The sequence below is a fragment of the Plectropomus leopardus genome, chromosome 17 (genome assembly GCF_026936395.1).
Source record: "Plectropomus leopardus strain MGB_pleo_1.0 chromosome 17, ASM2693639v1, whole genome shotgun sequence".
NCBI classification, from domain to species: Eukaryota; Metazoa; Chordata; class Actinopteri; order Perciformes; family Serranidae; genus Plectropomus; species Plectropomus leopardus.
In genome coordinates this window covers 6,465,647-6,481,688 of record NC_142192.1, presented here as the reverse complement: position 1 = coordinate 6,481,688, position 16,042 = coordinate 6,465,647, and the positions used below count along the sequence as shown (strand labels likewise).

Here is a 16,042-nt window from a genome sequence, read left to right as displayed (position 1 = left end):
AAAGGTTTTCTCTTTGGAAACACAGCCTCGCATGGCTGAATGTTCCACAGTAACATTAAGATCACCTGTCTGATGCAGCAGGAGGGAATCTGTGTCACTCTTTTTTCAGGACCCTCCACCTCCTACAATAATTCGAGTCTGACATCCCCCTTCTTCACATAGTTGGGCAGGTTGCTCACCCACTCTTTAAAATGTCTCCCATTCTAATTGCCGCATCAGAGGCAAACCCTAACTGTGAGTGGGTGCAGAGCGTGACATTATAAACGCTGTGGGCAGAAATGTCAGGGCCATCATTAAGTGGACCGGCTCGAGGCTGTTCCAGATAGGCTTTTTGGTTCTGGGCTGGTTTTTGGAAGCCGGCAAAGTTATTATACCGTACTATGCAAACTTGTGTGCTTCACTGAGTCCTTAAAATAAAATAAAATCCTTTCCCCCTGTCAGCGGTGTCAGCTATTTTGGGTCTGCATGCAGCCTGGTTGTTACCGAGCAGTTTCAGATGCTCTAACCTCCATCAGCTGTCAAATCAACACAGACTTGTTCACGGCGCCCTCGCTCCTCATCATCCGGCGATTATTGCTAAGTCATTACACCATGGGACCAATAGAGAACATATTCGCTCTTATCAGCCCTCCTGCCCTCTTCTCTCATCAATCATCAGCTGCCAACCAGCGCAGCAGGAACGCGATAATGCCGAGCTGTCACAAGGCCACAAATACGATGAACTCTTAGAAGCCGAAACAGACGGACCCAGAGAAAGGTTTATCTGCCACATCAGGGATACTCAACATGCTTTGCTTTGCCTGGGGGCCAATTTGACAAAATGGAAAGAGGCCAGGGGCCAGCCGCAGCAGCCTCATACATGTCCTTATAGAGCATTTCTAGGATTTAAGGACTGTTCTCGAATTTTAGGACGCTTTAGGATTTTAAAACACTTGCAGCATTTTAGGATGTTTCTAGGATTTTGTGAAATTTCCCGGGATTCTTGGAAGTTTGTAGGATTTTTCGACATTTCTAGGACTTAAGGACATTTCTCAGATTTTAGGACACCAATAGGATTTAGGACATTTCCAGGATTCTTAGAAGTTTCCAGGATTTTTAGGACGATCCTTAGATTTTAGGGCATTTCTAAGATTTAAGGACATTTCATGACACTTAAGATGCTTCCATGATTTTAGGACATTTCTAGGACTTAAGGATGCTATTTAGGATCTTTCTATGATTTAAGGATGTCTCTCAGATTTCCAGATGTTTCTAGGATTTAAGGACATTACGGCCTTAGCTATGACATCTGTTTGGGGGTACATGGGATCCTCCATTGGCACTGTTTTTGATTAACAAGCTTTTCGGACCTTTCCAGGATTTTAGGGCATAACACAAATTGTATGGCACTTCTAGGATTTGATGGTGTTTCTCTGATTTTGGGATGTTTCTCAGATTTTAGGAAGTTTCCTAGATTTTAGGGTGCTTACAGGCTTTTAGGACATTTCTCAGATTTTTTAGATTTCAGATATATTTTTTTTTTTTTACAAAAAGCTCTATTTTGATGATGTTTTATGTACATTAGTACATTATGCTTACTTAAAGTATAAAAACTATTCCCATTGTGAATCACTGAATTTTTATTGTCAGTTGGAAAACATTTGGGCGAGCATCCGGCATACTATCGGGGGTCAGTTTCACTTAATACTTTATTTGTATTTCACTTCCGCTGCAGATGTAAAGCTGCTGTTTAACCCATCGTTCTTCCTCATGGGGGAACCCTGGGGTGCCCTGCTGATTGGCTCAGTGATTGACAGCCAGGTGTACATGCGAGTGACAATCCCATCAGTGCTCCAAATGGGCACACTGCATGTGAATACCCTAGAGTCATTCCTCAGTTTCTCTCGGAAGCCGAGGCCACCAGGCGACCAAATAGCTCTCCCGGCTGACGGCTTCACTTCCCCGCCACTAGGCAGATGCAACCTTAGCGCAGGTCAAGTCTCATTTTAAGGACAATTAGGCACACAGACTTCCATTTCATCACATCATCAAAGTGCACTGTGACCCCTCTGTCTACCCATCATTCAAACACCTGCCTCAGTTATGAGGGAAACATAAAAACACCTGGGATTCATGGATGGGTAATAAAACAGAGAGTGTTTGGAGATAGCTGGAACATGTTATTCAACACATTTCTTTCCAAATTAAGGTTGGAAAAATAAATGTTTTTTGAAACAGACAGAGAAACTGATGTTGTAAGTGTATCTCCCATAAACCGGGGCTCTACGCCATTTCCAATTTGGCCGTCTGCAGGAAGATAATGATGTTTCACACCGGCGCCTTTTACTGTGGTTTTTTTGCTGAGACTGTGGGAACAGTGAGGTGAAATTCAATTTTTTTCTGTGCTTGCAATTATTACCATTAGCTGTGTTAGTTCCCTCACTCCAGAATGGTCAGACAGGAGTGAGAGAAAGACTGTACAAGTGCAAATAGGCATTTTTTATTTTGAAGCATCTGTTGTTCTTTTGTAACCTCAAGCCTGTCTTTATTAAAATATGAGTGAAATGAAGACTTTGACCACACAAAGATAAACTTGCTGAAATTAGTTGAGTTTTCCATAAAGTTATTGTGACGAAGCCCCGTCTCACTCAACCTGTTCTTATTTCAAACTTGTCGCATAGCGCCGCTCTGTCAGTGCTTTCAGTGTGACGCCAAAAGCCACCTTCCACGGCCACATCCATTTGCAACGTGCACAGATAGTGCCACTTGACAGCGCGGCCAAACGAAACTGGTCATGTGCACCTGAAACCCTGAAAGGACAGGGTCAGTAACCAGGTAATATAAACAGTGCGAGTGCGCTTATAAGGCGTGTGGTTCGGGAGGTGGATGGGTCTCACAAACAACCGACTTTTGTGTTAGAGGTCAGAGTGCGCTTCTGGTGTGCGTGTTTGTGTTTGTTTTGTTTTTTTTTCTACACCTTACCTTACCCAACCGTCATGACAGTCCGCACTGTGAACATAAGGACTGTGCCGCCTCATCCCACCACTTGTGCACTTATTGACATCATGGTAACGACATCCTGAAGCGAAGCAGCTGACGCAGAAGGATACCCAAAACATCATAGGCTGACGCGGAGGGTCCTGACAGAGCGGCACCATGTGACAAATTCAGAAATGAGAACGTGTTGTCTAACCACAAGGCATCGCGGGTGACCAACAGTGCAGCGGTCGTGCTAACTTTTTGCCGGTATCAACATCATCCATTGTTTTGAAACTCAGGTTTTCCACTTTCTTTTCACATCTTTAGCCTTTGGAGAAGCCAAATCTTAAAGGTCCAATCTGAGGATTTAGGGGCATATTTTGGCAGAAAGGGAATAGAATATATTAAGTAAATTTTCTTTAGGGTACAGTCACCTGAAAACAAGAATGTTTTTGTTTTGTATGAGCTGTTTATATCTACAGAAGGAGCGGGTCCTCTTCTGCTGAGTCCTCCATGTTGCACTGCCAAGTTTCTACAGTAGCCCAGTGTGGACAAACTAAACACCGGCCCCAGACAGAGCCATTTGTGTTTCTGTCAGCCACAATGTGTCAAACAGTGTCTGGAAAACTATTTCTTAAAAGTGAAAATGTTTTAGTTAGGTCTTTTTGGCACATTAAATCACCTGCTGGTCTGTTTGGATGATGTTTTGGATGTTTTGGAGGCTCACAGCCTGTCTCCAACAGGCCAAACAGCATTGAGGAAACACTGATTTGTAACATGAAACTGCTTCATTCTGTGCTTTTAGAGATTTAATGCATCATCCACGCAAGGTGGTACCATTTTTGAGAGCCCCCCCGTCCCTACCTACCTATCACTGTGATGCTTTATCTTAGTTTTCTTGTTAGGAGACATGTGTCCATGCCATAATCTCCTCTGCAAGGTGTGTCGGGGTCTTTATCTCAGTGCCAGAGCAATTCAAAAAGCCTCTTTTTTTGTCAGCCTGTCATGTGCAAGAGAGAGAATACCATGTGTGGTGTTGAGAATTCACCTCTATTGTCAAAACAAATGCTGCGTTTGTATGGACGGATATGATGGATAGTCCTCTGAGGCTTTGTGACACAGCAAGAAAAAAAACAAAATACTTAGTGATGATATTCAAGGTAAAAGCCAGTCTAACATTTCATTCATGTCTGTGATGTTTAGCTGGAAGCTCAGATTTCATGAGTATTTTTAAAGATGAAACAGGACCAGTGGTGCCACCAGCCTGTGAGAGTTTTGTAACTATACAGTACAAACACATTAATACAGGGGTCGCTGCTTTGTGGCTATGTGATTGACAAAAATGTGGGGAAAAAACAATATAAATACAGATATTCAGGGAGTTTCCAAATAATTGCTGAAAAGAAGGCTGAAAAGAGACGAACTGCATCATAGCTTGAAGAAGGTGTACATCTTTGATGCAACAAGTCTGGGTGCAACGTCTTTGCAAGTTAATGCTTATTTTGTCATAACAAGGGATTCACCTTTTTATATCATTTTTTACATTAAACTCTTGACTCTTGAATGGTGGAGGTCGACCTGCTTCAAAGGACTGTCCCATGTCCAGTAACTTGCGTAGATCAGACACCACCATGTAGTCACTTGATGAAAAAAAAGCCATTGTAACTGCGATGACTCAGTCACAGTTATGATGAAGCAGGTTCTTTACACTGGCCAGAGTATTTTATTACAAGGCTGCATCTGAAGACTAAAGGCCTGACAGAGGCAGGATACTGGCCTTTCTGTTTGTGATAGTACTGTTAGAGGTCTTGTTATTCTCTGAGTGTGTCAAGGTGAACCTGCCTTCGAGAATACTGTCCAACCAAAGTCTCAGGATGTTGAGCGTTTCACTGTGTACAGATTACTAAACCCTCAGACAAATATGTGATTAGGAACTATATACACAAAATGACTTGTTTTAATCTGTTGAATCAGTGCTTGTCTTTTAATTGATGTCCTTGTAATAAGGCTAGAACGAGTTGGAGAAGTCAACTTAAAGCAAGATAACCTTTAAGAGACGATATAATACATTTATCATCTTACAAATAAAAAAGTAGATGCACTAGTGCTCAATCCAATACACTCAGGAGTTTTACTGCCATGGACGATGTGACACCACTTACTTCCACTGTTCAAAATTTAAGCAAAATTTGCATCCCCAACAGTTCAGTAGTTTTCAGTGACATTGTATGGATCCACAGATTGCACAGTATTGATCTCCTCGTCTGTATAAAGTTTCCACCCATACACTCATTCAATCAATCGCGAGCAGCACGATTGAATGTGAGCACACCGATTAGCACTCACAGCTGTCAATCATGTTATCAAATCCCATTTTTTTGTAAAGCATCAGATAACTAATTTAAACCAAATATATCAGAATCTGAACACTTGAACAAACACCACCTGAACTACCTAGAATGACAGAAACCATCTTTAGGAAAAATTGATTTGATGTGTAGTTTGAATATTCAGTTTTGCCTGTATTCAATCTGCAAACATAGAGGGGTGGGATCTATGATCTATACTCCAGCCAGCCACCGACAGGTGATCAAGATGTTTTGGCTTCATTTTTGGAGAGCTGTCGTGTTTTCGATTTTTATACTATAAACAGTCTATGACTGCTTTACTGCTTTACTTGGTCTGATATGATCTAAAGCTTATGATGTGTAATGATAGCAAACAGTAGCTTCATGCTAAACAGTAGAGTCATCCCATAGCTCTCAGCTGTAGCCAAAAAGTAACATAGTATAGCTTTTCAGGATACTAGCAATTATATTTCAACACTTTGTATATCATTTATCAGATTGACAGAATAAACTCCAGTGCCATATCCCTTCATTTTTTAAATTTATTTATTTATTTTTTTTCCTGTTGGCTACAAGCTATAAAATCTCAATCCAACATTAAAACAGCACTTGCAGTCTGGTTATCAACAATGGTGATCACCAAAATTGACCTGTTACCTTAATTCTCACTGATCACGCTGTTTGCATGCATGCGAAGGTAGTGCAAGTGTGCGGTCAGGCTGTTTGCTTAGGCTGTGTGTTGCTACCGCTGGCCGGCTCCCAAACACTGTCAGCTCATTACAGCAGGAGTCTATTTTTAGCCCAGTGTGATTGAAATAGGGTCCCGAGGGGGACCGAGAGCAGAGTGAAAGGATCGAACAGAGGAGGAGCTCGGGGTTGGCTTCTGTCTGAAAAGGGAATCGGGGTGCGCGGCCACTGTTTGCTGGTGTCACTGAGACAATCACTGTTCCCACAAGAGGATCATGTTGTGGCCATTAGTGTCACACAGGCGGTCACAGGACCACACGGCTGCATGTAACACAGCACTGGACTGCAAGAAAGAGAAATGAGTCTGCATTTCCTTTTATTTTGTGTATGCCCTGCTTTCTATTAACTCTTTGAAACTTCGATCGTCATCAGTTTTCTCGTGCTGCTTTCAGACAACTTTCACAAGTATTTAAACCTTTGAATCTTAAACAACATGATTAATTTCAAAAACTTTTGGGAAAAAGGAAAAAAAAAAATAGCAACCTTACAAGACATGCCCCACAAATTGCAAGAAATAAGCAAAAAGTCACAAGAAAATGCCCTGAAAATCAGATTTTAAAAAGGGGGGAATTAAAAAAAAAGAAAAAGAAAAAATGTCTGGAAAACTGTACTTTATCATTGTTATAACTATAATTTTAAATGTTGTTACGTTATTGTGTACATATTTTTAAGAAAAAAAGTGCAATTTTTGTTTTTGTTTTTACTTTTTTGTGCTTATTTTCAGGTAATTTGCTTGTAACCTTTTATTAATTGGGCCAGGTCATGTTAAGTTGCTCATTGCCTTCTCCCCATATTTGAAAGAAATCACATCAATTTGCCCTGGTTTTTAAGGGTTACTATATTTAAAAATGTATACATGTAACACACTGGTTGTGTTTATTGTTATGAAGCAATATATTAACCACTGAAATCTTGTGGATCTTTAATGTATTTCTAATAGTTTTTGGACAACAGTGGAGCTCTTTGACAATATTAGGCTTTGGCAACACAGACAATATTGTTAGAAGGATAAAGTCATTGTTGGTTTTGTCTTTTCGTGGACTTTGTTGGTGATAATTTAAAGATAAAACAACACCAGCCTTATCCTCTACCAAACAGGATGGAAAAAGCAAGTGTTGTCGAGAAAACAGAAGCTTCTCCAACCACTGTCTTTGCCCAAAGAATCTGAGAGATTTCAATCAATTCAAATGAGATTCATATCAACGTGCTGTTCCTTTCATTGCGTTGCCAGCACAGCATGCGTCTGTCTCTTGCCTCCTTTGTAGGGCTGCTGCTTTTCCCTTCCTTCACATCCAAAGCAGACTGGCTCCACTGGGATGACAAATATTGGGGAAAATGGTATTCAGGGAAGATATCAGGATTTTAATTTGCAGCCTTTGCATCAAGCGCGCTTTATGCAACACTCCATCACGAGGGCAGTCTTCTTCTTTTGAAAATAAGCATGCTAATGATGTTAAGCTCAATGTCTTCACAATATTAGATGACTTACTGTCAGCTGTGACGTAGGATGCATTTTGTAAATAACCCATAGTACGTTTACTATACAAAAAGCTTAAATACAATAAGCTAAGAGCAAGGGCTCTTTTGTATTCCCTTCACGTCAGAAAAACAATTTGTCCGTTTAAAACATTGTAAAAGTCACTGCCCTCATACTTCTGAGTCCTGATAGTGTAGATACAACCAATAGATGGCACTAGAGTTAAAAGTTTCCCAGGACAACCAACGTAGTGACGATGGAGGAGGTCATAATAATGTACTTTTAATGGAGACAGCACTGTAGACAGCAGTGGTCTGTGAGGCTATTGTGAGGCAACATGCAAATGGAGAATTCTTCACTAAATTACCAATTTGTGCAGTTACACCATTTTTAAATGTCGTCATCGTCTCCTACGGATGTATCTCGCTTGAACTGTGCTACACTGCCCCCACAATCTCCGGTGGTAGTGGTCTTTCTCGTCCGTATCAGTAAGCTCTAAGAAAACATTAGACAAAATAATTATACAGAGTACAGACAGAGAGCTCCATTTAAGTCCATATATGAATCTAACATTAAGCTTATAATATCGAGACAGCGATGCCGTGGCTCTGTGTAGTTGTACTCCGACACAATGGCGCTTTATAGTTATGTGCTAACTTTTACATGTGTTTACCATGTGTAGCATGCCAGCCCACCAACAATCCTTGGAAAATATGAATGTCTATACAAAATTACAGTAGCAATCCATGCAATTCATCATCTGGAGAACATGACATACATAATAAAAAAAAAAATCATACAAAAATTTCCCATTGTAGTGTACAAGATCTCTAATAGCAATTCATCATCATCTGGAGAACATGGATGTTTGTACAAATTTTCCAATAGTTGTCCATACAATGAATCCCCTGGAGAACATAAATGTCTGTAGAAAATGTTTTGATAATAATCCATACAAATCATCCTCTGGAGAACACACATATCTGTACAAAATTTCCATAGGTAATCCCTCTAATTGAACCTCTAGAGAACATAAATGTCTGTACAAATTTTCCAATACTAATCAATATAAATTATCCTCTGGAGAACATGAATTTTCTGAACAAAATTTTCCAATAGTAACTATCTAATACTGAATGTGAATATGGATCAATGTGAAGGACATTCCATGGAGCCATGCTGTCAGCGTGGTTAAAAGAATAGCACCAAAATATACCAGGTCAAGGAAAAATAATAAGATTTTATATGTGACATGAAGATATTTCAGAATGTGAAATAAAGGCCACGTAGCTCAAGTTAAGTGAACATTAAGAATTAAGATGCTCGGTCTACAATGATAATAACGCTGTCTAATGTTTTCATCTCTCTTTGCTCAGTGTGCTGTGCTTCTGTCATTAGGTTGTAATAGGCCAGACGTCTAGCCAGCAGGCTCTGAATCATCCCACTTGGCGCTCCTCACCCCCACAAGAGGGGATAACGCGTAAAAAAAAAAAAAATCAAAGAATCAGTGAAATTTGTTCTGGAAAGGCACAGCCAGTACCTCCATCAGCAATATGCGGAGAGATGATATAGGCCGCGTAGGAAGAAAAGCGGGACCTTGGATGCTCCCTTTACCCGGCTTTCGCCCGTTACCTGAGTCAGCTATTGCTCTCTCACCATAAACTGCCACTTTTAATTTCCCCATCCTTTGCCGACTTGGCTGCCTGTTCTGCGCACCCCCCCCACCCCACCTCCTACAGTATACCCCTGAGTACCTCTGAGTAATTCTGTGTGTCCACTTTCTTTCAGTCACTGTGGAACGGCGCCAACAAATCCCACCTTCTGCACCCACCTGCCGCCCTCTCCTCATACAGTTTTAGGACGAGACATGTTGATTCTGAATCATCTGTTCGGAGCCACCAATCACCCCCAACCCCCCTCCCCACCCCCCACCCCACCCCTCAGGGTTTCTCACCGTTACACTTCCATTTCATTAAACAGCAGAATAGCTGCGCCGAGGTGCATTTATTATCTCGCTGTAATGATTTATGCATCGATCTTAAAATCACACAAGTTTTTCTGATGGAAAGGCTGCACACAACATGTTGGCTGTGACCTCTGACCCCAATCATACTCAAGTCTTCCATACAGATATTTCTGTGACATCACTGTTTGCTTTTTTTTTTTTTTGGCTGAATCAGCCCATCGTTGTGTTGCTCTGTCAAACTTGATCTACATTTATAACCTTCCCTTGTCCTTTTTGCAGACTTTGGAAGCAGTGCTGAACTTCAAGTACTCTGGGGGAGCAGGCAAAGTGGAAGGCTACTACAGGGAACTGTCTTTGGGTGTCCATGTGGACGTGGAGCCGTCTGTGTTCTTCACCAGAGTCAACACCCTCCCTGCAACCAGGTAACACAGAATTTAACAACCAATTTCCAGAAAAAATGTTTGCAATGTACACTTTTGCAAAACACAGATATGTTACATTTGCATATTATTATGCAACAGATATGTTTAAACTTTCCATTTTAACAATGCCCTGTTTGACCTCTTAAAACCTGAGCAATTTGGTTTTATTTTTTCATAAACATGGGGAGAAGGGGACAAGCAACTTCACAAAACATGGACCAAAAATTTGCACAAAAAAAGAGAAAAAGTTACAAGAAAATCACTTGAAAATCTGCTTAAAAGGTTAAAAAAATATATCCAAAAGAGAACATGAAAAGAACCTAAAAAAGTTATTTTAAATATGAAGTTATTATAATTATAAATATAGTTTTCAGGATATTCTTCCCTATTTTTAATTTTTTTATTTTGTTTTTATAATCCTGCCGTCTTTTTTAAAACAAATTTTTAGGTAATTTTTTTCACCTTTTTAAAATGTCTTGTAATTTATGGGACATGAACTGACATAGATTGTGAAAGGCGTTTCAACGCAGCACAATAACATTGATTTGATCCAGGTTTCAAAGGGTAAATGTGTGGTTAGATTTTAGCAAAAAAAAGCAAAAAATGAAGACCTTAGCTTAGCCCTATTTTTTTTTTCACTGGAAGAAACAGGGATGTCTTGCTAAAAAAACAATCCCGTTCATGGTAAAATTACCACTAGAAAAAGACCACGGGTCGCCAGTAAAGCTTTTTGGACTGAAAAGTCACAGATAACACACCAACGATTTGCAAAAAAAAAACCCAAAACAAAACAATTTCAGCCTTTCAGCCATTAAAACCATCAAAGGATCAACAATTAATTCAAAACTTTCAGCAAGACATATGTAACACCTGTGGATTTTGTCAGGAATTTGCTGATGTCTTCCTTCACCTTGTTTTACTTCATTTTTGGCCACTTGAGAACAGTACAACAAGCTGAAACACAACACTGATTTATAATCACACTTAAAGTTGATATGGTTGACATTTAGCTGCCTATTTACACGTCCAGCAGACACATAGTTATACTATTTTACTGCACCAATCACAAAGACTCCTCCCATCATCCTTCACTATACAGAACTTGAAATTAAACCAAACTGAATAAAGGTGAAAAAATGTTATTTTTCTTATGCCACAAGGTTTGTTCTTCTGGAACCAAATGCAGTCAATAAGTCAGTGAAATGGTTTCTGCCTAATTCATATTTAATGATCCTTGCTCACCAGTGGTATGTGAACTATTGCTCAGTTTTAGATGAGTAACTTAGCGTCAGAATGGGTTGTGGAACGGTCTGTTCAGTGGTTCTCCCTCAGCGTCTATAATCTGATGAGCCTTTAACCCTGGATTTTGTTATTGTGTGTGTCTGGGCTTTTTATTATTCATTTAAACCCAGCCATTGTTAGATAAGATGGCAACACCACTCAGCCTTTGCTGAAGTGCCAGAAAAGCTACGTAAGTAAAATCTACCTTGCAGACACTTTTGTCCCAATAACTGGTGATAAATCTCAATTCCAATGGCTAGTTTTATCTCACGTATGATACAAATGCAGCTATTTTTTTTTCCCCCTCTTGATTCGGTGAAGAGATATCGACCTCTTTAACCAATGCAGCAGCACTCACTCTGACATTGTTGCTTTCAAAACCAGAGGACTCAGAAAAGGTATTTTTCAGCGACAGACCAGAGATTGAATGGATATTGAATGGATATTCAGTCTCTTTTTCATGCTTTCACACACTCTCTCACTCTTTCTCATGGACATACATTACTGTGGACACCATCACACATCCTCATACAAACACACACACATTCCCCCGTGTCTCACTTCACTCCACTTTTCAGCTCCCCAACTCTCATGAAAAAAAATCCAAGCTAGGGAGACAGATTATAGCTGAGTAATGGCCACTTGAGGTGAATCATTAGCTGTAATAATATCTGCAGTTTAAGCCATCCATCTTGGCTCAGTGCTGATACATACGTAGGGTCACTGAACTGGCTGCTATACCACCATCACCCTGTCATCGCAACCTTACCTCGATCACAGCCACAGCACTTTGCGCCTCATCACACTGACTCTCAAGCGAAACATTTGAAATGTGTTGAAATTAAAGGCCTTGGGAAGGTATCTTGAGTCAAATGATGTTCATTTGTATGGCTCAATATCACATTTAATGTTTTGGGTTTTTCTTTCTCTTTTTTCTTTTTTTTTTATACGGGCATCAGTGCTTCTTTGCTAAGCATTACCTGTCCAAAGTTAGATACATATACGGACACAGATGAAGCCTTCTCTCCATCTGTTGATATGGTACGATACGATACGATACGATACGATACGATACGATACGATACGATATAATATTATATTACTTCTTCTTCTTCTCATTATTATTTTTATCAGGTAGTTTAAGAACACAATTCCATAATAATTTGTCAAATTTTTCTGTTTTGTAAAATTAAAGTGAAGAGTAAAGTAAAGTTCTTGCACAGCTGCTTGTATGTAGTATTCAAGAAGACTTGCTTTGATTTTAAAATTAAATAAATTTCTTTTCATCTTTCTTTTCGTCTTTCTAAGAGGCCAATTTATATTCTTCAAATCAAAGCTCTCCAGATGTTTTGTTTTGCATTGAAACGCAAACGCTATGAAACGCTATGTTTTGCATAATGCTTCAAAAATATTATCGAAAAATTTTCAGTGATACCAAATCTTAATCCTGCCAGCAGTGATATCTCTGAAAGCTTTGGTCAAAATTTAAAAAAACAAATCCCATAAAAACCCTTACAGTTCTCCAAGGCTTAGATTCCAGAGGTTGAGATGACTAGCACTCAAACTGCCATTAGGAACTTTTCAGATTTTAATCACATCTTCCCAGTTTTCATTTTCTCAGGCTTTGTACACAAATTCATAGATTATTTGTTGGAATTTCTCCTCTTGAGGGATTGACATTGAAGTCCTGTAACACACTTTACTCGTTGAGATAAGTACTATTGACTTTCTTCTTGGCTGCAAGTTAAAAGAGAATTTGGAAGTGGTTATATGAAATGGCTCAATAATACAGCGACTCATCCTTTCGATCTGTTTTTGTGTTTCTCTGCGTGTCGCCCCCTCCCTCTCCAACTATCTATCAATCCGTTTCTCTGTCTCTCACACTATAAATAAACGTACATTAACCCCTGACAGGCCTTTTCCTTGTTAACAGTGTAGGATTTAGCTGTGGTGTCCTCACATCCTAAAACGTGCAATAGTAGAGCCGCTGCTTACAATAACAGAGGAAGAAAAAATAACTCATTCTCTTCTTCTTCATCCATTCTTTTTCCTGTCTTTCTCACCATGGCATATATGTTCTGCATCTTCTTCCTTTTTCAGGACTCTTTTTCTTCACTTCTGCGAGTCAAAAATTTGACAACTTTAGATCTCGACTGGATGCAATCAAAGAAAATTTGCAACTTGGACTTTTAGATCCACGACTAATGACTTAACGTACTCATTTTTTTTTTTTTTTACTTGATTTTACTCACAGTTTTAGCCAAAAGAATAAAAAGTATGTTATTTAAAAATGGTAACACAGATTCAATTAATTTCCCTTCCTTCATTTCCTGTATCGGCTGAAATTAATGCTATTCATCCCCAGCAAGTCGACACTTGATCCCCCACATCTACTTTGTTTGAACCAAATCTGGCAGCATCCAGTGAAGTTGCAGAATAGAACTGTAACTTTAGCGTTACGTTGCTGAGTACCGGTTTAAAAACATTTATACCAAAGATAATTTTACGTATTCAGCGGCCAAAAAAAAAAAAAATTGCAATGTACAAAATGTGCGGGTTGAAAATTGCAATCTGAGATGCAATTACTTTCAACAGTCTTGTTATAACAAAGAAGTACAAATTTTACAAAAAGTTTTTATAATATTTGTAAATTCCATATATTATTACACTGTTGCAATTAATGCAATTACATTTGGTGAAGAGTGCATTATGACTTGTGTAGGTAACAAAACTCAAAGTTTAGGACTTAGGAATTGACTCAGGACCTGAGTGCAAAGACTTACTTATGTCTCCAAAAATAATGACTTGGTCTCACATCATGTCTCTGCATTCCTAGTGGTCTCTCTTCCTTTCTTTCTCTAACTTTCCTCCCTTGCACTTATATACCCCCCCCCCCCTTTTTTTTTTTCCATAGTCCTATTTGTAACATATGTAGATATTCAATAAAGCATTACTATGAACAGAATATTGCATAGTTTCAAAACTCAATCAAGTTAGAATTATTGAAAGACAAATCTTTTACACTATATCAAAATACAACAGAACAAAATGAACAACGTGAAACGTGGGCTTTGCTATACAGAGATAGTCACTGGGATGCACCAGTCATATAAGAGATTGACCAACCCGTTATACAGACCCTTTGTCAAATACAGACCCTTTGTAACACCCCTTGGCGTGTGATAGCAATGCACAGGGCACGGTTTAGCATCTTTATTCGATCTTAATATGATTAATGTTGTGAAACGATCACAGTTAGGTCCAGGCAACAAAATTATTTGGTTAGGTTTATTTTTTAATTTGATTTGATTTATTTCAAACATGTAAAACAGAAAATAGAGAAACTATTATACAAACAGGCAGACAGACAAAAAAATTATATTTACAACAGTGCTGAAGTGTTTATAGTGATTTATCAGCTGCCTGGTGCTGGTTATGTGAGATTTAATCAAGGTAACCAGTGGATTTGATGTGCATAATCAGGCTTTGACGATGTGCATCACTCCAATTAGTGCCTGTTTATGGAACACATGCCTCACCTGAAGGGGAGGCCTTCATCCATGCCAGCTGTTGTGGATGACAGATGTTGGAAGAATCTGATATCAGTCTTTATCCTGCTCTCCTGGCATCACGGCCATGATTAGAATTAAATGGTGCAATTATACATGTTTACCGGTTGAGGGGTGTATGGTGGAGCTGAGACAGTCAATCAAAACGTGAGTCAAAGTTTTCTGGGGGATCGGGGGAGGTCTGTGTGTTTGTCTCTTCGCCAATTAACCCTTTGAAACCTGAGCAAAAAGGCTTGATTTCTTTCAAAAGCATTGGAAGAAGGCAATAAGTAACAATAATAAGGACTGACCCCGAAAATGAGCAAGAAATTAGTAAAAAGTACAAGAAATTACCTTAAAATTTGTAAAATAAAAAAAGAAATAAAAAATAAGAAAAAGTGCTTAGCAAATTCTAAAGATTCTGCAACATAATTTCAAATATGTAATTATGAGAACTATGAATATAATTTTTTCCTTTTTTCATCTTTTTTCCCCTAGACAGTTTTCCCAAGCTTTAAAAAAACAACATAGTTTTCGAAATCCACTTATATCTTCTAATTTGTGGAACATTTCTTACCAAATTGCTCATTACTTTTTTTTTTTTTTTTTTAAAGTTATTTATTTATTTATTTTTTTTTTTACCATGTTTCTGAAAGAAATTGCACAGATTAGCTCAGTGTTCAAAGATCTGTAAAAGTTCTTCAAAAGCAGCACAAGAAAAGTGGTGTCCAGGTTTAAAGGATTAACTCATGTGTGCTGTTCTAAGTGCACTATTGACCTTGCTCTGAGCTGGCTGCTGGCATAAAATGTGGTCAGTCTTTGTACCAAACTTGCACCGCTGGATTGCCAGTGACACTTTCCTTACTGTGCTCCTCTTCCAACTGTGGTGCACAGCGAGTCACTAAAATATCCAACAGGTGCAGGCAAAGAAAAAAAAATCTCCCTGCAGAAATACAGCTTTCTGTTTCTGTCCCACTTTTCCTCCTTGTTTCTCTTTCCATCCATCTGTTACTCTTCCATAAGCGCCCAGTGAGACCAGAAAATGTCACAGCGAAAATAGTTTGGGCATCCTCACAAATAGCTGGAGCTTTAAGATTGGTGATTTAGAGAAGCACCTGCGTGGTGTTTGGAGTGGTGCAAGAATGAAACCTGGAATTAGTTAGCATTTTGCACTACTGGTCCCTTTCTCTTGAAAATGATTTTTTCTTTTTTTTTTGGTGAATTGCCAGCACAAGATTAACACAGGTTTAATGGATTATTATGTTTTGCTGAAAGATATACAATACAGTAAATAA

General features: G+C 39.0%; 1 protein-coding gene across 3 annotated transcripts in view; it reads left to right on the top strand.

Moving 5' to 3' along the window:
• trappc9 (trafficking protein particle complex subunit 9) overlaps positions 1–16,042 on the top strand; it is a 250,147-nt gene that overhangs the window by 109,921 nt on the left and 124,184 nt on the right. For all 3 annotated transcript variants that reach the window (XM_042506370.2, XM_042506368.2, XM_042506369.2), the window contains one exon: positions 9,776–9,918. In XM_042506370.2, the coding sequence (XP_042362304.1) occupies positions 9,776–9,918 (143 nt within the window). The remainder of the gene's footprint in view (positions 1–9,775; positions 9,919–16,042) is intronic.